Source organism: Ovis aries, chromosome 21, assembly GCF_016772045.2.
Source record: "Ovis aries strain OAR_USU_Benz2616 breed Rambouillet chromosome 21, ARS-UI_Ramb_v3.0, whole genome shotgun sequence".
Classification (NCBI taxonomy): Eukaryota; Metazoa; Chordata; class Mammalia; order Artiodactyla; family Bovidae; genus Ovis; species Ovis aries.
The window spans coordinates 27,209,409-27,231,306 of NC_056074.1; the positions used below are offsets into that span (position 1 = coordinate 27,209,409).

Sequence of the window (21,898 nt, forward strand, 5' to 3'; positions counted from 1 at the left end):
GGCTTCCCTGGTGGCTCAGTGGTAAAGAATCTTCCCGCCAATGCTGGAGACACAAGTTCGATCCCTGCTCCGGGGAGATCCCACATGAAGCCCATGTGCCACAAGTATTGAGCCTGTGGTCTCGAGCCCTGGAACCACAACTGCTGAGCCCGCACGCGGCAAGTACTGAAGCCTGTGCAGCCTAGAGCCCTTAGCCCACAGAGCCCTTGCAACAAAAAAACTCGCCGCAGTGAGAAACCTGTGCCAGGTAACAAAGAGTAGCCCCTGCGTGCCACAGCTAAAGAAAAGCCTGCACAGCAATGAAGACCCAGCAGAGCCAAATAAATAAAATTTTTAAGTGTTAGCAATTATTGGGGAAAAAAAAATTAAGCTGGAGCCCACAGGAATCTGTGCTGGGCCAGAAATGGTACCCTGGTACCAGGAGCAAGCTGTGGGGCTGGGATGTACACTTACATTCTTAATCAGTTTCTGCTCCCTCGGGCGTGGGGGCTATAAAGGAAGATATAAAGGAAATGGGAGGTTCTGAAGCAATAGGAAATATGGTGGAAGCAGGTAAATCCCGAGTGGAGATGCTAGGAAGGCTATGCATAGAATCTGTGGATTGAGGCCATCTAAGGAAGCAATGGTGGGGAGAAGCAGCCTTTCGTGATGAAGGGTCCCATGATGGGTAAGGACTCCAGGGAAGGCTGGAGGAGAAGCTAAAACTTAGGAGGAAACTTCAACCTTCAGGACAACATGGCTTCCACAAAGCTCACATTCTAATTTGGCCCTGTTTATCCATGCCAGCCTGTCAGCCATCACCACGCCAAGCTTTCCACCCAAACAAAGCCATTCTTAGAACATCATTTGAGTCTCATAGTGTTGGGGTGCTTGGTGGCACAGGCTCTTTGAAGAGGGCCTCCTCCCCTGAAGCCCCAATGGAGGGAGCTGACCTTGCAGAATACTTCAAGAAGAAAGGCCCCGAAGGACCCCACGAATGCCCCTTTGCCCCTGAGCTGTATCTGGCATGCGTCAGGTGGTTGGTGAGGCCCTGCTTTCGTGCGCCCTCTGGGTTGGGCACTTCCTAGAGGAGTCTGCCTCTAGGTCTTGTTGCCATTGCAACCAGAGCTCTCCACTGCCTGGGAAAGCCGAATGAAAGCGGGCCAGGAACCCTGGGTTCCCAAAGCACCCTCTGAGTTCTTGGGGTCTCCCCTTGTCTCAGCAGGAACAAAAGAACAGAATGGATCTATTGGAGGCAGGGCCCCTAATGTTTATTCTCAGGTGGCAGGTAGGCATGAGGAGCTGATTCGCATCCTCTGGTGCCCCTGCAGTTGTACTGAAGGCAGGACCACGGTTCTGTGTGTGCCTCTAGGCTCAGCTGAGAAGGCGAGTCTCATCACTTGAAAGGCCTGCTTGCTGGTCCCCTCAAACCCCATGCATCCCCAAACAGTCTCTCCAACCGCTGTGTAAAGAACCCTGACCAGAGCAGCTCTCACACTCCTTATATTGACTCTGAATGTGCAGGGGTGGGGCAGGAGGAGTACACGAAGCAGGGGTAGGGGGAGGCTCTGGGTCACACAGCCTGGCAAGGGGTCCCCGCGTGTCACACTCCCCCTCCTTCCCTCTTTCTCCCCTCCGGCCCCCCCCCCCGACCCCGCCCCCCAGTCTCTGATTAGGCCAGTCCCACTGCAGAGCTGAGAGGCATCCAGTCCAAGGACAGAACTGCAAGAGTATGGACACAAAACACCGAACAAATTGGGGTGGCGGCCAAGGGCCAGGGCCGGTTCAGGCTTCCCAGCCTCGGAGGGTCTGGGCTGTGAGCGGCAGGGAGCGCTTGACCCCTTGCTCCCCAGGGCTGCGGTACTGAAGCACAGGAATGGGGGGAGGGCTGGCGGGCAGCAACGGGTACAGTTCACAAAAGCAGAGTTTTAGCTGCCTCTGGAGCGTGTGGGAGGAGCAGGTGGAGGAGGGCCTCCGGAAAAACGCCAGGACTCAGAGGCCGGCAAAGAGCACGCCTCCTCTCGGCTGCATCCTCTGCCCGCGTCTTCGCCTGAAGTTGGGTGCGCTGCCACCAGGCCCACGTTTGTGCTCCATCGGTCGGGGCTGTGCGGAGGGGGGTGGCCCTCGGGGCTGTCCTGGAGGCGGCTGCTTCCGGGGTCCTTTGTAAAGTCTCTGCAGAGCCAGACCGAGCTCCGACGCGTCCCCCGCCCTCGGTCCGGGATGCTCAGACGTGCGTCTGCATCCGCCGCTGCAGGGGCCGGCTGGGGTCGGAGTTCTGCGAAGAGGACTGGGAGTGGTGGGAGGAGGAGGCCGAGGCCTTGCTCGCCTTGTCGAACTGCACGTAGCCGTCCTGCTTGCCGCTGCTGCTGACGCTGCTGTCGCACTGCGTGTCCAGGAACGAGCTGCTGTCGCTGAGCGAGCCCCGCTGGAACTCCCTCTCGCAGAGCTCGATGGACGAGCTCCCCATGCCCAGCACGAACCTCTGCCCGTAGTCGTAGAGGCGGCCCTGGCCGCTCAGCGTGCTGTAGATGTTGGTGAAGGACATGCCAGTGGGCACGCGCTGCTTGCCCGTGGGGCGCAGGTCCGGCTGGCAGCTGGACAGCGAGATGGTGGGGGTCGAGTGGTGCTCCTTGAAGGTGTTGACGCTGTAGTAGCCATTGGTGGGGTCCTGCAGGGGCCGGAGGGAGAGCCTTGTCACATCACCCGATGGACAGTGGGGAAGGGCCAGGGACAGATAGGAGGAAGGCAGGGGAGGTAGGCAGGGGGCCAGAGCGGGGGTGTGGATTATTAGCCTGGGCAGGATGCTGGCAGGCATTCAAGTAGGGTCTTGCCCCCTGTGTGCTTAATAGCTCAGTCATGTCCAACTCTTTGCCACCCTGTGGACTGTAGTCCATCAGGCTCCTCTGTCCCTGGAATTCTCCAGGCAAGAATACTGGGGTGGCTTGCCATTTCCTTTTCCAGGTGATCGTCCGATCCAGGGATCGAACTCCTGTCTCTTAAATCTCCTGCATTGGCAGGCGGGTTCTTTACCACTAGCGCCACCTGGGAAAGCCAGTCTTGCCCGGCATGTTTTGTTATTTCAGGGCAGCTAGCTCAAGGTCATGTGAGAATTTTTCATTATTTTTTGTTTTAGTCCAGAACATGGAAACTCATTATAAATGTGATTGGCGAGGAAGTTAACTCTCTCATCTCCTTGTTGGGGGGGAGATGGTGATCCCAACTTTACGGAGAGGAGAGGTCCCCAAGGCGAGTTCTGGCCTTTCTCTTCTTATTTGCTGCTGTGGTTTGCCCGGATCTGGGGCTGGGGTCATCAGCGCTGAAGCCTAGAATCCAGGCCGTGCGGTGACTGTAAGCAGGGCTCTTCTTACCTTCAGGTTCTGAAACTCCTTCTCTTCTTCTTTGAGCACCTCCAGCTGCTTCAGCACTGAGTCTTGCTGGAATTCACCGCGGTCCATCTACAACCCCAAAACAGCTGCTCAGAGGGTAGGAAGTGGGCTGACTGTCCACTCATCCCAGAGGAAAGCTGGAGAAATGAACTCAACAGATGCTCTGCCTCCCCCTCCCCCCAGAGGCAGGTGACAAGAGTCCAGAGGAGATTCCAGCTCTCACTGTTGTTCTTGGACCCTTGGACCCCTATCCCCACCCCCTCCTGAGAGCTGGAGACAAAGAGGTGGGTGTGGGCAAGGCTGTTTCTAAGATGCACTCCCTTCCTTCCCTCCCTTCCTCTGTTGGCTACAGTTATCACCTCCAGGGATTTCACTTTGATTCAGTTCAATTGTGAGCATTTACTGACTTCAGGCCAGGCATTGTGCTGAAGGCCAGGCAAACAAAGATCAAGAGACTTTATGAAACAGCTTTGCTCACCAGGAGGTGGACCTGTAGATAAATAACTGCAGAACCTCTGGGCAGCGGGCAAGACCTTGAGAAGGAATCAATGGAAGCTACCTGCGAGGAGGTGGCAGCTAGGGCCTCACCTGTTATTCACTGCAAGGACTTAGATTATTATTAAAAGTTATCTTCCTGAATGGAGGCCAGAGAGCCAGGGGGGCAGGGACCTATTTCTGTTTCTCTTTGGGTCTCCAGCATGCCTGGTACAGTACCTGTGGTCATTGACCAAAATCCTTTTGGAATGGAATCATATTTAATTTGTGTTGTAGTAATTGACTTCCTGGTGCCCAGCGTGGTGCCTGCCATACAGCAGGGCTGTCAGAAACGTTATATTTATGTCAGATGAATGAATGAAGGGACATGCCTCAAAATTACTAAAAGTTAAAAAATAATGCACTTAAGGTGAAAAATAAAGCATACTTGGCACACAGTGGGTGTATTAATTAGTCTGAATAGTCACAGTGGTGCCTGTCCCATGGTACAAAATGTTCTTCCCATGTATCACTTTTGCACCTGGCACAATCTGGTCCAGCTTCCCACCCACTCTCGGAACTGAGATGTGTCTTTTTCTTTGTGACTGGTTTTCCTGATCTATTTTTGGAGCACCGGAGAATTAATCAAGGCAATTCCGACCTGCCCTGTTAAGTACACACTAATGCTGCTTTTTTCATTTCCTAGTAAATGCTGTGGCTATCTGGATCGAGCTCTTCTTTCCCACCAGATTCAACTGCTAAGCCTGCCTTTCCCTCCATACTGGGGCTGTATCGGGGTGGGGGAAAGAAGGTCTCCCCATGGGGAGCCCTCAGTGGGTTTCTCCACTGGGGTTATGCCCTACTCTTAACTGACTGCTGAGTGGCCCCCACTCTTTAGGGTCTGGACTGGAGAGTGGTGTCAAGACAGTCAGGGGAGTTCAGAACAGCCCACTGGGAGGGAATGCAAGGTCCCTGGGGGATGAAGGACAGGCATGAGGACCTCCACACCAGACTTGATAAAGCTCATCAATAGAGATGTCCATTCCTGCCCAGGTCTGGGCTGTGGTCCCCTCCCTTGTAAGAGTGACTGTTCTGTGTGTCAGATATTGTGTTCGCTTGGGTGAAGTAGACATTAGCAGAAACTCTGGGATACCTGGTGATGCTCACAGGTAATTAGAGAAATGTACTATGGAAGAGAAACATGTGGGACTTCCCTGGCGGTCCGGCGGTTAAGAATCCACCCTTCAGTGCAGGGGATGTGGGTTCAATCCCTGGCTGGGGAACTAAGGTCCCACACACCGCAGGATCAGATTTGCATTTTAGAAGGACTCTGGTGAGTAAAATGGTAAACGACGAGAATGTGGGACCGCTTGGGAGGATGCTCTCTGTCATGGACCAGGGGAGGCCTGCGCTAAGGAGTAAGAGTGAAGAAGTGGCAGAGGCACCTCTTTGAAAAGATGGTGAAGTGGGAATTGACAGGACCGGAAAATCAACTGGATAGAAAAAGAGCAGCAGAGAAGACGTCAATTTAATTCACGGAATGGCAGCGAGCATCTTCCAGGGACCGTGGAAGGTGCCAGGGACACAGGGCTGACTTAAGGCAGCTTGCTCACCCTCTCTAGTGGAGGCAGATAGGGAAACAGGTGACTTCACATCGATGTAGCTCCCCTTCCTTGGCGCCCTCACTGTGTGCCACTGGCTCCACACTCTTCAGGGGTTTACCCACTGAGCCCTCACCCTGCCATGTATAGCATGACCTTCATCCCATTTCCTAGATAAGAAGACGGGCACAGAGGGGCCCAGGCTGTTAACCCACTTGCTTGCTGCTGCTCCTCTGACATATTGTAACCGTGACACAATATGCAACAGAGCGTTCTAGTCGAGTTTTCCAGGGTCTGTCTGCACAGAGGGATGAGTCCATGGTCTATCAGTTGGAATCAGGAGGAGAAGAAGTGGCCTTGGGGTTGCCAGAGAAGTTATGAGTATACAACAGTCCAGCTCCTGAAGAGGAACCTATGCTTACTGCAGGCTTTCCTTGGGGGTGGGGGAGAAGGCATGTACTGAATGTTGATAATACCTGTGTGTGTATAGGATTATATGCTATGTCACATCATATTATGACAATTTATGTACATCACTTTGCTGACAGAGGTCCTAATAGTCAGTCAAGCAGTTAAGCTATGCTTTTTCTAGAAGTCATGTACGGATGTGAGAGTTGGACCATAAAGAAGGCTGAGCCCCCAAAGAATTGGTGCTTTCGAATTGTGGTGCTGGAGACGACTCTTGAGAATCCCTTGGACTGCAAGGCTATCAAACCAGTCAATCCTAAAGGAAATCAACCTTGAATATTCACTGGAAGGACTGATGCTGAAGCTGAAGCTCCAATACTTTGGCCACCTGATACAAAGAACTGACTCATTTGAAAAGACCCTGATGCTGGGAAAGATTGAAGGCAGGAGAAAAAGGGGCGGTAGAGGATGAGATGGTTAGATGGCATCACTGATTCAATGAACATGAATCTGAGCAAACTCTGGGAGACAGGGGAGCCTGGTGTGCTGCAGTCCATGGGGTCACAAAGAGTTGGACACGACTTCGCGACTGAACAGCAACAATGCATGTGTTCTCTCCCTCCTGGACAGCTGGGTCCTTGGAAAGCTGGGAATGCATGTTAGCTGTCTTTGAGTCTCTGAGAACTCCAAACACAATATAGTAGACACACTATACACCTTTGTTGACTGAGCATGCAAGCATACTTAGTTTTATTGCACTTCGAAAATATTTCTTCTTTTTTTTTTTTTTTTAATAAATCCAAGGTTTGTGTCAACCCTGCGTTGGTCAAGGCTACTGGCATCATTTTCCCAAACGTGTTTGCTGCTCACTTCATGTCTCTGTGCCATGTTTTGATAATTCTCATGACAGTTCAAACCTTTTTTTTTTTGGCTGGGCTGTGCAGCATGTGGAATCTCAGTTCATCAACCAGGGATTGAACCTGTTCCCCTTTCAATGGGAACCAGGAGTCTTAACCACTGGACCACCAGGGAAATCCCCAAACCTTGTCGTTAGTATAATCTTTGTTATGGGGATCTGTGATGAGTCAATCTTTGATGTTCTTACTCACTGAAGGCTCAGATGATGGTTAGCATTTTTTAGCAATAAAGTACTTTTAAATTAAGGTATGTACACCTTAAAAGACACAATGCTACTGTGCAGTTAACTAACGTATAGTGTAAATGTAACTTTGGTATGCACTGGGAAACCAAAAAAAAATGCATGTGGCCCACTTTATTGTGGTGGTCTGGAACCCAACCCACGGTGCCTCCTAGGTCTGCCTGTGTGTGCTTGGCCTAGTAACCGAGGTGGGGGCCCTGGGGGAGGCAGAGAAGCACATCTTGGCTGACGCTTTGTTCTCAGGAGCATCTAGAGCATCAGGAAGCCTCTGGTTCTGGGGCCTTCAGGGCACAGAGGTTTGGGTGGGGCGGGGATACGATGACATTCTCACCATCAGCTGCTTGATGGTGGGGTGTTCCTCAGCCTCCCGGCCCGAGGTGGGCTCCTTGTGGACAATCTCCACCCGGATGTCATTCTTGGCGGACACAACACCTTTGAGATCTGGACATAAAATAAGAAAGCGTAGGTGACAGACAATGGTTATCTCAGACTTCAGGGCCTGAGTGGTCAAGCTCCCCGCTCCCCTTGGGTTTACTCTCCAGCCCCTGAACTCAGCAGTTTCATGCATCCCCCCTCCGCCCCCCCACCCCCGCCCCAGTAATAGAAAACACCTGTCTGCACGTGCTGTGGGCTGCTGTGGGGGCCTCCGAGTGCTTTGTCTAAGGGCTCCCGGTTGCACATTTCTCAGCCTTTCACTGCTGTTCCTGTGACCACTGGTCATCCTACTAAATTCTCACCTCCTTCTAGAAATCTTCTCTGACCTGCCCTACCCGGCTCTGGTCTCTCTGTTCGTAGAATCACACCTCTGATTGTTGGAAAGGACCTGGGGATCCCCAGGTCCAGCTCCCACCCCTGTGCTGGTGTGGTCTAGCTTTTGTGATGGAGAACTTACCCGCTTCTAGAGGAGGAAGCCCACTGACACCTGGAGAGCTCTGCTAGGAAACTGCTGCTAAAATACACTTCCCTATGAAGTCCACTGAGTGGGCGGGAAGGGAGGGCCTGACACTGCATCCTTGTGAGCCCTCAAGAGAGCAAGGCTGCTCGGCTTGGAGGGGAGGACACAGGCAGCCTTTTTCCAACACGTGAAGGCTGCCAAGTGGAGGAGGGAGTGGAGGAGGGAGCAGGCTTCCTCCGTTGACTCACTTGGTACCTTGTGCTCATAGAATGTTAGTGCCGGGTGGAACCCTGAAAGTCACTTCAGCTAACCCCTTGCTGTCACACAGGAGGAAACGGAGGCCTGGGCTAGCTGTGGCTTGAAGAGAAGCTTCAAGCTTGTGGTAGAAGAGGTAGGGCTGCAAGACTGTGTCTCTGTTGTTCCCACGGCTCCACCATCCCTTCTACCCTTCCACGTGTCTGCCTAGCACACAGAATTTCAGAGCAACCCTCAGGATGGAGAGTCCAGGCACACACGATTCAAGAGGGCATCACGCCTGCGTTTTATGGCTAATGACTAAAGGCCTTTTAAGAATCCACACGAAGCAATTCCGTGAATGCTTTTGTTGTTTATTTTCGTGTGTGGGTGACCTGCTTTTCTGGTTGGACTAGCAGATCTCGGAGCCCAAGGATTCCCCCCTCCCTCCCCCGCCCGAGGGATTTCAGTACAGTTCTCAAAGTACAGGGAGTGTGGTGTGTGTTCAGTCCAAGGTGCCAGCTGACGGCCCTGCGGGAGGACGTCCACTTCTGTCCAGCTCAGCATCAGTCGAGTGCCCACTGTGTCCCGGATGCGGGGCAAAGCACCGCACATGGAAACATACACGTGAGACCCAGTCCTGGCCCTGAAGCTCATAGCACTGGTGGGGCCCCTGTTGCTCCCGCTTACTTGCTCTCTGGCCTAAGCCTGGCCTTTTTCTCTGTCCCCCTCCCCAAGCTCCCGGGTCTCCCTCCCGTACTTCTCTGGGAGCGGGCACAGCAGAAGGCCACGATGGTTGCCAGAAGGACGAGGAAGGCTACACCAGCTCCGACGGCCACCCCGATGATAACGGCCATCGGCACAGCCTCTGTGGGAGAGAAGCAGGCGGGCTGACGGGGGAGCCGGGACAGTCCGCTCTCCCCCAGGGGACCCCACCCAGCTCCTTGGGCTCAGCCCCTGCCCAGCTTTGGGCACCGGCACGCTTGGGAAAGGCCGCGGGGGCCTGGGCAGGCGCTGGTAGAGGCCACGGGGGTCAGCTCGGGTGGGGACAGGGGTCACGTGGAGGGGGCAGGGGGACTGAGAAAGATGGGGAGCGGTGAGGAGGGGGAGACAAAGCGAGCAGACACGGAGGGGAGGGGAGCGTGGAGATGAGAGGCGAGGCTGGGTGCAGCTGAGCGCTCCGCGAGGGGAAGCCGGGAGAGCCTAAGGCCCTGGCTTTTCTTTGGCAGATGACTGGTCACTGCTGCTGCTCTTGTTCCCACTGCTTTTCCTTCTCTTCCCTTTCCCGGGGCTGGGGGTGGACACGGACAACCGGCTTTCAGAGACTTTTCAGGTCTGAGGCAGTTTGAGGGCCTGGGCATCGCAGGTGGAAGGTGCCAGAGGCAAGTCTTAGAGGCTGGAGGGCAGGATCACAGCTCCCCGCCCACCTCTTTTGTGCAGCATACAGGGATCTTAGTCCCCCAACCAGGGACTGAACCCATGCTCCCTGCAGAGTCCTAACCACTGGGCTACCAGGGATTTCCCGCCCCCCCACCTCTTTAAGGAGAGAGGCCCAGTCCTGCTCCTGCCTCTCCTGGGCCAGTCTCCCGGGCAGGAATCCAGACACCCCACCCTGCTAGAGAGGCGCCCGGAATGCCAGCCAGGCAGGGCTTCACTTCCTGCCGAGTTCCTGGAGTCTGTCTCATGCCCTCCTCCAGTAGAGACGGGTGGGGAGGGGGGAGAGTGATGTTAGGGTGGCGGGGTCGCTTTTCTAGACGGTCCAGACCTCTCTGTGGTGGCAGAGGGGGTCTGAGCATAAGATGTGGGGCCCTGAAGTGTCCATGGGGGGATAACTAAGGAATGCAGGGAGAGGGACAGCTTAGGGCTCACAGAGTCCAAGCCTCCCATTTACAGATGGACACCCGGAGGCCCAGAGAAGTCCAGTGACTTGGTTAAGGGCACGCAGATGCAGGAGAACCAGCGCAAACCCAGGGCTCCTCTTAACCGCCCTCCTCACTCTGCCCAGCTCCGCACACTGCGTCACACGGCATCTTCCACTCTCACAGCCTTTGTACGGCCCAGACCAACCAACTTTACCTCTCCTTTCTCATCTGTAAACCGGACGGTAGCCGTGCCTGCCTCCAGAGTGGGGGAGGGTTGGGGCTTTTGTTGTTATTGTTTAGTGGCAACCCTATGGATTGTAGCCCCCCAGGCTCCTTTGTCCATGGGATTCTCCAGGCAAGAAGACTGGAGTGGGTTGCCATTTCCTCCTCCAAGGGATCTTCCCGACCCAGGGATGGAACCCGCATCTCCTGAGTTGCAGAGGGGTTCTTTAGTGAGCCACCAGGGGAAGCCCTTGGGATTCATACAGATGAGTGCAGGCAGGTAAAGGCTCTCACAGGCTGGTACCTGAAACTATCCAAGCCTTTGCCCCCATGTCTGTGTGGGAAGGAGGACCATAGCAGATGCAATGAGGGCAAAGTCCCTTTTAGAGGACTTTCGAGGTCCCCTCCCACTGCCTGTTCTCAGGGTAAATGACTGGGACTCCAGGTGTCTGTTTTCAGGTGGGGTTGGCCTCTCGTCTCTCACTGTTGTTTTCTTTCAAGAGAAGAAAAGGGGAGGAACCTGGCAGATCGCAGCCCCTGGAGAGGCTGGCGGGAGAGGGAGGGGTCCCTCTTCCAGAAGGAGCGGGTTCCCCAGTGGTGGGCAGTGTTGGCTGTCACTCTGGGATTTCCCTTCTAGCCCAGGACTTGCACACTGGTCCATTCATCACCTGCCTAGTGGTGGCCGAGACCCCTGCAAGGGCACCAGGAGAGGCAACAAATGGGAGGTGTTGGCCTGGCCTCAAGAGTCAGGAGAGAGACAACGGACTTGACCTCAGCCAGCCCCATGAGCTGGTTCTGACAGTGAGATGGTTCTGTCTCAGGTTTCAACTCCTCACAGGAAGGAAAATTGCTTTGGAAGTTTGTTGGTGCAATGCTTTTGAATTTGATGAATTTGGATTGGACTTAAGTTTCTCCTAGACTCCTAGGAAGTCTAGGAGTCCTTGGAAAACTCCAGTCTTGTTTCAGCTGAGCCCAGAGCAAAGCATGAAGGAGGAAGGTTCCTTAACCTGCCTGGGCCTCAATGACCGTGAAACCCAAGAATCAGGAAAGTGGTATCTAGGGTGGTCTCTGCCTCTGGCGTCCTTGAGGCCACGTTTCCTTAAGTCATTAACAGCTGGGTGGGGTGTGGGTGTGTGACTGTCTTATCTGGAGAACTGTCTTAATTGAGGGGACGGGGCAGAGGGAGAGGGTCCTGTGTGGTGGGGTACTCAAGGGTGGCATTCCCTCCATAAAGGCCTGTGCGAAACTCCTTGCTGGGTCACCTGTACAGGGCGTCTCTCTCTAGACAGGGCTCTCTAGGATGTCCCTGGAGAGGGACAGAGTCTTCTCTTCACCCCAGGAGTCTCAGCCACCAAGGAAGATGTCAGGGAGCTCAGAGGAGTGTGCAGACCCAGGAGAGATGGAGATAGGGGGAACACAGGAGTCTGTGTTGCCCCCTTGAGTGGCCTGTGTAGGGACTGATACTCTTAAAGTGGCTGTCTGCTGAGAGGGGAGGGTGTGCGTGGGCCCCACCAGGAGCTTGTGGGAGGAACTGACCAGTCCTAGCTCCTTCTGGGCCAGTATGGTGGGAGAACCAGGGCAGAGCATCACACATCTTCATCAGGGCCTTTGTCAACACTGTGGGGTCTGCCTTGCAAAGCCCTGATTCTCTTTTCTGGGTTCCTCCCTGGGAGTAGGGGCTTCTCCTCTTGAGGAGGTCCCAAGACATAGCAACTCAACCCAGGAAGCCTGGTGTCCCCTTGGCTGCCGAGTCCCTGGGGCGGGAGGCAGTGCCCAGCGGCCTGGTGGTGAGGTGACAGTCCCATGGGGAGTGCAGGAGTCGTGTTAGGAGCCAGCCATCGGAAAGCGTGGGGTTAGCATGGATTGTGCGGGTCACAGCAGGGTGGGGCAGCCCTGGTGTCCTGGAAGCATGGCCAAGCTGCTGGTGACGGTGAGAGGCGGGAGGAGTCGGGCAGGGCCAGCTGACCCCAGAGGGGAGGAGCTGGCCCCAGAGGGGAGGAGCCAAGGCTTCCAAAGAGGACGGATGGGAGGGAGGACAGGGAGGAGCAGGAGCTGGTGTGTGGAATGCAGGGAGCCTGCGGGCGCAGCCACAGAGGAGACAGGTCTCGGGAGTCCCTAGACCCACCCTGCCTGGGGACCTCGCCCTGCTGCTCTGAGTGCACTGAACCCTCAAGACGGGGGGGAGGGCAGAGAAGTTAGCGGCCTGCCCCGGCCTCCCTACCCCCGCTAGCCCAGCGGTCCCTTCCCCATCCCGGGAGTCTCATGTCTCCTTCGTACCTGCTTCCAGCCCGGCTCCCGACTTCATTTCCGAACCTGTTTGGAAATAAAGCAAGCGTCCACAGCCAGGGCCTGGCTGGCCAGGGTGGGACGGGACTGGGGGTGGGGGTGGGGGCAGCCATCTGGAGGGTCAGAGGGATGGGGGGGGCGGTGCTCCCTCCAGCATCATGGCTCTGGGACACCCCACAGATCTGGACTAGCCAACCTGAACTTGGAGTTGGCTCAGATTGACTTAGAGGCTCCAAGGGAGTGGGGCTAGAGAGAGAGAGAGAGAGACGTGGGGTGGGGGGGTGATTCTGAGGAGGTGGGGGTGCAAACACTAAGGGGAGGGCATAGGAGTGGGGGCGCTGAGGGGAAGACACGGAGGGTAAGCCACAGGGGACCGGGAGGGTTGGGATGATGTGTGGATGATATTATGCAAAGTATGTGGGCAAAGCATTATGCAAAGCAGCATCCATTAGGGAGGCGGTGTTGGGAGGAGTGCGGGATCCACAGGGTAGCCCTGAGGCCCCCAGGGCTCAGCTGAGACCACCTGCTCAGCCCAGAATCTCTTCCAAGGCATGGCAGCCTGTGGGTGGGCCTTCATCTTGGAGGGGTCAGAGGCTGCCAGGGACCAGGCCCCCTGGACCGTCCTGTCTACCCTGGACTAAGCCCCTGGAAAAGGGGCGAGACCTGCAGCCAACCTCAGGACCCAGAGTGCCGCTGGCGGACTGCCTGCCCAGCTTTCTGGAATCCCCTGCATGCCTTTCTGAGGCTCCCTCCTCTGAGCCTGAGCACTGCCCTCTGGCTGGCACCTCCTTTCCAGCACAGTGGTCCATGTGCCTCCTGTGTTTCCCAGGGAACCGCAGACGGCTGAGCCCGGCCCCCTGCATACCAGGGCCTGGACAGTGCAAGGGCCACCCCTCAGCAGGGGCACCCTGGAGGCAGCTCTGTGCCCCCAGGACCCTGGAGGACCTCGCCTGGGGCCCTGCCCTCGCGGGGAGTGGCCGCGGCCCATGGACCTGGCAGTCCCGGCTGCCCCACCTTGCTCCTTGAGCCGGATGATCTCCGTGTCGGAGCCGAAGCTGTTCCAGGCTGTGCAGTTGTAGATGGTCTGGAAGTCGGCCCTCACGATGTTGCTGATGGTCAGTGTGGAGATGACGCCCTCCTCTGTGCTGACCGTCTCCACCGTGTAGCGGCCCGATGTGCCCGATTCCAGCACATTCTCCTTCCAGGACCAGGCCTGCCCGAGTGCACAGAATCAGGAGGTCACCTCCCAGGACCACCCCCAGGACCACCAGGCGGCCTCCCTGCCCCCGGGTGGATGCGGGCAGGTCCACAGTCGTGATCACGGCCACACAGCACACGTAACAATATGTGTGCACACAGCACAGCATGCACACGCATCACAACACGGATACACACACCACCATACACACAGACACACACACACATCACAACACAGATACACCCCCCCCACACACAACACTGATACACATACCACACACACACACACACAACACGGATATACCCACCACCATACACACAGACACAAATACATCACAACATGGATACACACACCACCGTACCACAACATGGATACACACACCCAACACACACACATCACAACACAGATACACCCCCACACACAGCACAGATACACACCCCCCTCCACACACATCACAATATGGATACACCCCCCCACACATGACACAGATACACCCCTCACACACATCACAACACAGATACACCCCCCACACACAACACAGATACACATACCACACACACACATCACAACACAGATACACCCCCCAGATACACCCCCCCCACACACATCACAACACAGATACACCCCCCAGATACACCCCCCCCCCACACACATCACAACACGGATACACCCCCCATACACAGCACAGATACACACCCCCCTCCACACACATCACAATATGGATACACCCCCCCACACATGACACAGATACACCCCTCACACACACACAACACAGATACACATAACACACACACACACAAAACACGGATACACCCCCCCCACACACATCACAACACAGATACACCCCCCAGATACACCCCCCCACACACAACACAGATACACATAACACACACACACACAAAACACGGATACACACCCCCCCACACACATCACAACACGGATACACCCCCCAGGTACACCCCCCCCACACACATCACAACACAGATACACCCCACACACACAACACAGATACACATACCACACACACATCACAATACAGATACACCCCCACACATACATAACACGGATACACATACCACACATACACACAACATGGATACATATACCACACACACATCACAACATGGATACCCCCCCCCACACACATCACAACACGGATACGCCCACCACCATACACACAGACACACACACATCAAAACACAGATACACCCACCACCATATCACAACACGGATACACATACCCCACACACACACATCACAACACGGATACACCCCCCCACACACACATCACAACACGGATACACCCACCACCATACACACACACACACACACATCACAACACGATACACACCCCCCGACACACACATCACAACATGGATACACACACCCCGCACACACACATCACAACACGGATACACCCCCCCCACACACACACACAACACGGATACACCCACCACCATACACACACACATCACAACACGGATACACGCCCCCCTCCACACACATGACAACATGGATACACCCCCACACACACAACACGGATACACCCACCACCATACACACACACACATCACAACACAGATACACCCCCCCCACACACAACATGGATACACCCACCACCATACACACAGACACACACACACATCACAACACGGATACACACACCACCGTACCACAACATGGATACACCCCCACACACACACACATCACAACACAGATACACCCACACACACACAACACGGATACACACCCCCCTCCACACACATCACAACATGGATACACCCACACCCACACACACAACACAGATACACATACCACACACACACATCACAACACAGATACACACCCCCCCCACACACATAACACGGATACACCCACCACCATACACACACATCACAACACGGATACCCCCCCCCCACACACATCACAACATGGATACCCCACACACACACACATCACAACACGGATACACCCACCACCATACACACACACACACACATCACAACACGGATACACTCACCACCATACACACACACACACATCACAACACGGATACACCCCCCCCACACAACATGGATACACACCCCTCCACACACATGACAACACAGATACACCCCCCCACACACAACACAGATACACATACCACACACACACACACAACACAGATACACATACCGCATATACACACACAACACGGATTCCCCCCCCCCCCACATCACAACACAGATACACACACACAGCCCTACACACATAACACGGATACACATACCACACATACACACAACACAGATACATATACCATACACACATCACAACACAGATACACCCACCACTATACACAGACACACACACACACATCACAACACAGATACACCTACAACCAGACACACAGACACACACACACACCACAACACGGATACACCCCCCCCAAACAACATGGATACACATACCACACACACACACATCACAACACGATACACACCCCCCGACACACACATCACAACATGGATACACACACCCCGCACACACAAGATGGATACACCCACCACACACACACACACACACACACACACACACACACACACCACAACATGGATACACCCACCACCACACATACAGACACACAACACAGATACATCCCCCCCCCACACACAACACAGATACACCCACCACCATACACACAGACACACAACACGGATACACCCCCCCCTACACACACACAACACGGATACACATACCACACACACACACATCACAACACTGATACACCCACCACCCCACAGACTGCACGTGTGTGCGTACACACACATGCACGCACGCACGCACGCACGCATGCGTAGAGGCTGGGCCACCTCAGAGGGTGTTTCCATCGACAAGAGTCCCTGTGCGGCTCTGGGTTGGAGCATTTTCCCTGGGTGAGCAGGGGCTCTGGGGTAGTGATGGGAGCCCCTCCTTCAGATGGCACCCCCGACAGGTGGCGAAGACCAGCCCCAGGCGGACTGAGTCTGGCTTTGTTGCTCCGAGTGTTTGTTTGTACAAGGTTGTGCTCTGAGAGAGCCTTCATCTAGCCCAGTTTAGGATGGTGATGGCTTACTGATTCTCAGACCCATTTCGGGTACACGGCACCCCACCCTTCTTGTTGCAGTGCTCGGCAACAGAATGAGTGCCAGACGGTGAGGCGATGAGCACCGAGCTGCTTCCAGGTCACTCCTGGTGGTGGGGCTGCCCTGGGCTCTGTGGGGGCTGCCCTGGGCTCTGTGGGGGCTGCCCTGGGCTCCGTGGGGGTGTTGAACTGCATCCGACACCGTCACCAAATGTTCCCCGGGGGCAGAACTCCCCCAGTTGAGAACCCCGGGCCTCGAGTCCCATCTCCATGAAGACAAAGACTGTGAACATGCTCAGGGGTGGACTGGATATTATCTACAATGGGGTAGTGTTGATAATGTTCCATTGACAATGAAATATAGTTACACTTACACTTTAAAAACAATTAAAAGAGCAAAAGGAGCAGAGAAACATAGGTATTAGTCCTATGCATGAACGCTTGCCATTTTTGTGCGACTTAGACAGTGAATGAGCTCAACCCCTGAGGAAAGGTGTAACTTTAACAATGTCTTCATCTACAGGAGGGCACCTTACTTATCGGGCATGTGCCCCGGCCGCCACTCTGGCACCGCTGTCCCTGGGGAAAGGTAAAGCCGCCCTGTGAACTCGAGTCTTCTGGCAGGACCACCCGGGCCCTGGGGCTTGCCTCTCTTTTTTTCTGCCCCAGCTCCTGCCAGTTTCAACTGAACTTGGCTGGAAGACCCCACTTTTACAAAGGCAAATACCCAGGAGGGCCAGCAGTGAGCTAGTTGGGCTGCCTCAGCCGCACTGCCCTGCGGGGAGCAGGGTTCGGAGGAGGGGAGCAGGGAGAATGGAGTGATGCTTTTGCAGGGAAAACTTGATAAATGGGGTGGCGTCCTCCATGGACAGCCAAGCAGAGGAGGCCTCCAGAGGTGCAGAGAGGGGTCTGCGGACTATAACTGCTTCCTGTTTATGACTTTGCTAACGGCTGGCCTTGAACCCAGGAAAGGGAAGAGATGGTTTATTTTTTCCTTCTGCTGCCCTCTTTCACCCCTGCCCCCAGGATGCCGAATGCGGTCAGAGGCAGAGCTGAGAGGCAGAGCAGAGTTAAACACACCCATGGGCGAGCAGCACACCCCATCCTGAGAAAGGAAATTGCCCATGACTTTTGTCTTCCGGATTTCCCAAGGAATAGTTTTTCCCAATAAGAAAGAGAGAGCAGAGGTGAGACTGACCAGCCAGATGGCTGAGCAGCTGCGGGCAGAGATGACCCACCAGACTGTCCAGTGTGTGTGTGGGGGGGCGGCTGTGCCCCTTGCTCACCGCCCCGCCCCCCCCACCCCCAGCAAGCCCGCCCCCAGGCACTCACGATGCGGTCGGGAGGTGGCGTGCTCCGGATGAAGCACTTGATCTGGCCCTTCTCCCCATGCAGGGCATGCTGGGTTTGGGTGCTGGAGATGATGGGGGGTCCTGTTGGGGAGACAGCATCATATCAGAGAATCGGGAGGGGCGGGCCCCTGGCTGGACCCCTGACGACAAGTTCAGAAGTTTATACATCCATTCATTCAGCAGACATTTAGCAGGGGCTTCAGAGATAAAGGAGGCGTCAGTCATAAACCTTTCAAGAGAAGAGTGAGCGAATGCCTCTAAATCAGGATTCCCAGAGATATGAAGAGCTGTAATAGAAGATGGTGGTGGTGATAGAAGGAGGTGAGGCTGACACCAGGCAAAGTGCTAACGGACCTCACAGGCGAGAGAAATCTACCTGGCAGGTGGGGAGAGCTTTATGAAGGAGGCGGTGAACTGAGAAGGGAGTGGGGGAGGTGTCAGGAAGGAAGGAAGGGAGGAAATGTCACCTCCCCTAACTAAAATCAGTTCAGTCACTCAGTCGTGTCCGACTCTTTGTGACCCCATGGACTGCAGCACGCCAGGCCTCCCTGTCCATCACCACCTCCTGGAGCTTACTCAAACTCATGTCCATTGAGTCAGTGATGCCATCCAACCATCTCATCCTCTGTCGTCCCCTTCTCCTCCTGCCTTCAATCTTTCCCAGCATCAGGGTCTTTTCAGATGAGTCAGTTCTTCGCATCAGGTGGCCAAAATATTGGAGTTTCAGCTTCAGTATCAGTCCTTCCAATGAATATTCAGGATTGATTTCCTTTAGGATGGACTGGCTGAATCTCCTTGCAGTCCAAGGGACTCTCAAGAGTCTTCCCCAACACCACAGTTCAAAAGCGTCAATTCTTCAGCGCTCAGCTTTATTTATAGTCCAACTCTCAAATCCATATATGACTACTGGAAAAACCATAGCTTTGACTATGACCTTTGTTGGCAAACTAAAGTCACCTCTGTCTTACTCAGCTTTTGGATTTCAAACCATTCCTTCATATATCCAGTAGAGGGCGCGCTTGCCTAACAAATCAATGTCCTTGGCCAGCCAGGCAAACCAGGCAGGAAGGGAAATACAAGGTCTTCCTCCCCCAAGTGGGGAATCACCCCACATAGATGGACTGGGCTGGATACGTTCACAGCCTTCATCTCACAGGTGTCTCAGAAGATCCCTTAGTTCATCATCTTGTCTGCCTCCACGTACATACCAGCCAGCCCAGGGGGGACCATGACTCCAAAGCTGACCTCAGCGCTATCATATCTGGCCCACGTGTGCACAGGTGTATGGGTCATGATCACGGATGTCCCCAGGGACACTTGGCTCATTTACCACATCAGGCAGCCTGGAAGATCCACCAGGAATCTGGCAGTGCTTCCTGTCCATTTCTGCCTGTTTGTTAACCCAAGTTATTCCTTCATGATGCCCAGCTGGCAGTGAGACTGGGACGGAGGAGACTCGGGCTCCTGGCTGGGCTGGGTGGCTGAGGCAAAGGGTGCGGGGGCAGAAACCCTGGTGCCCTCTTTTCAATCCCTGGGGTAAAGTTTGGGGATTAGGTGGCAGGAAAGAGAACTAAAGCAAGGGACCTGGAGCACGGGCAGATTTATGCTGGGAACAAAACAAAAGCTGCTGCAAACATATTTGCTGTATATTAGCCACCTGAATTAAAGCAGATTTGCATTTCCACGAGTAGCTCTCAGCCAAGGGGAGAAACGTCGTGGGAATCGCTGAGGTAACTCCTATTGCGTTTAGGCTGGGAAATGGCTTGGTGCTGGGTGTGGCGGGGACCCTCATGATAAGGGCTCCCACCCTCAGGGGTTTCTCTCTTAGATCCCTTAGCTCCAAGAAGCCTTTGGCTTTCAAAAGGCAGGCGTGCTGCTGGGCAGAAAGTGATGATCCCATAAAACCTCTTTGCCTTCACTTCCCAGGAACTAGGACTTCCTTGGTGGGGGTGGGTGGCGGGTCTCAGCTGTTCTGAAAGTGACCAGGAAAGACTGTGATGCTGGGAAAGACTGAGGGCAGGAGGAGGAGGCGGGGACAGAGGATGAGAGGGTTGGGTGGCATCACTGACTCAACGGACACGAGTCTGAACAAACCCCAGGAGACGGTGAAGGACAGGGAAGCCTGGCTGCTGCAGTTCACGGGGCTGCAGAGAGTCAGACACGGCTGAGCGGCCGAACAACAAAATGCATACGGGCTTCTCACGCGAAAACAGAAATCCGGGTGAGGGAGACAGGGTTAGGGGGATCGGAACGCAGCAGTAGTGTGCTTTCCATCCCGTTTCTGCAAATCCCAGGTTTGAGTCCAATCAGTAGAGATCTAGGCAAGTTTATTCCCCAACGGGTGATGGCCAGCAGTAACCCCCTGGCCTGGGTGCCTTTGGACGAGAACCTCACCTAATTTGGGGTTTGTCGGTAGTGTGGGGCCCTTGGGTCCAGGCCCTGCCCAAAGGTCTTCACCATCCCTCCACCTGTTCTCTAGACACAAGTACAGATAAGTTCATCCCCAAGTCTACTCCAGACTGGGAATAGTGTGGGCTGGCAGGGTCCTCTCTGCGGGCCAGTCCGTTCATCCCCCTGCCTCCTTGCTTCACTTTGGTCTCTTGGGCGTCTCCCTTCCTGGCGGCCAAGGGGAGCCTGTGCCAAAGGATTGGAGGCAGAGGAGGGGGTCGGAATGAAGAACGCTGGAGGGTACAGATCACACCCTGGAGACTCCAGGGCCCAGGCTGGGGTGTCCCAGCCAAGAGGAGTGTCCCTCTGAGGTGTGTGTTCCCTCCTCGAGAGACCGCTTTGATGCCCATTGGAAAATGCTTGAAAGTCTGAAGTGACACGCATTTCAGTCCCTCCTGTATCAACCGTGCTTCCCCCAGACACAGGATGCTCCTTGAAAAGCTTCAGGTTTGCGGGGCCACGTGTGAGTCTGAAGGGCCCCAGCCGGACTGTCACAGGGCCATTGGAGGGGAGCTGGCCGGCACGACTCCCTGCGCCCTCCCAGAGGGGCAGTGGGGAGGCCACTGATTTCACCAGGGCCTGGTGCCGGGGGAGCCGAGTGTCAGACACCAGAGCCGGCAGGAAAAGGCTGCAGCCCATGTTGCCATGGATATACGGAGGCGCGATCAGATGCTGTTATTTTTAGCCCTGCAGCGCCAATTTATTGGTGGCATCCTGGGGACACGTAGGAAAGGCAGGAAGGCTCCCGAGACCGGGTCCTGCCCGGGACAGTCAGTTCTGGGGTCTGAGCGGATTCACCCTCCCTCTGGGGATGGGGAGGAGGGAGAAGAAAGAGACGGAGCAGGCTGACTAAGGGGTCAGCAGTGGGCGGGGCAGGGGCGAGGCGCGGTGAGGACGCACCGAGCTGGTTTCAGTCTCTAGCAAGAGGGAGGCCAGATGGCTGTCAGTGGCAGCTTCCGGGGTCGAGATGAAGCCACTCGGGCTGACTTCCGGGTCTTGGCTCAGCCCCTCGCCTGGGCCCTGGTCTGCAGCAGCCCTACAGAGTTGGGTCGGTGCTTCGGTTCTTGCCGGGGCTCAGAGCCTCAGGGCTTCTATCAGAGGCGGGCCATGCGAGAGCAGGGGGCTCGCGCAGAAATGAAACCCAGCAGAGGGAAGTTGACTGTTAACGCGGGGTGGGGGTGCCCTTAGCATCCTCACCCCCTCAGACCAGCCGAGCTGGTTGCCAAGCGTGCAGGATGGCAGGAGCACGGAACTCCTGTCCTGCTGCTCCAACCTTCTAGGCCTGACTGGA

The 21,898-nt window shown here is 55.1% G+C and overlaps 2 protein-coding genes across 5 annotated transcripts in view; one reads left to right on the forward strand and one right to left on the reverse strand.

Moving 5' to 3' along the window:
• Positions 1-21,898, forward strand: part of ST3GAL4 (ST3 beta-galactoside alpha-2,3-sialyltransferase 4) — a 121,255-nt gene that overhangs the window by 57,551 nt on the left and 41,806 nt on the right. Inside the window, exon 11 of one of the 3 annotated variants that reach the window (XM_060403833.1) lies at positions 6,033-6,668. The exons of the other annotated variants lie outside the window; for them this stretch is intronic. Within the exon in view, the coding sequence (XP_060259816.1) occupies positions 6,033-6,065 (33 nt within the window). The 3' untranslated portion in view covers positions 6,066-6,668. Of the gene's footprint in view, positions 1-6,032; positions 6,669-21,898 lie in introns of those variants that run through there. 3 annotated transcript variants of the gene reach the window in all.
• KIRREL3 (kirre like nephrin family adhesion molecule 3) overlaps positions 317-21,898 on the reverse strand; it is a 610,621-nt gene continuing 589,039 nt past the window's right edge. Inside the window, exons 11-17 of one of the 2 annotated variants that reach the window (XM_042238382.2) lie at positions 18,140-18,240; positions 13,521-13,719; positions 12,498-12,533; positions 8,897-9,004; positions 7,339-7,448; positions 3,348-3,434; positions 317-2,647 (exon numbers count right to left, since the gene is read on the reverse strand). In XM_042238382.2, coding sequence (XP_042094316.1) covers positions 2,204-2,647; positions 3,348-3,434; positions 7,339-7,448; positions 8,897-9,004; positions 12,498-12,533; positions 13,521-13,719; positions 18,140-18,240 — 1,085 coding nt within the window. In that variant the 3' untranslated portion in view covers positions 317-2,203. The remainder of the gene's footprint in view (positions 2,648-3,347; positions 3,435-7,338; positions 7,449-8,896; positions 9,005-12,497; positions 12,534-13,520; positions 13,720-18,139; positions 18,241-21,898) is intronic. The other variant, XM_042238383.2, reaches the window with a different exon arrangement.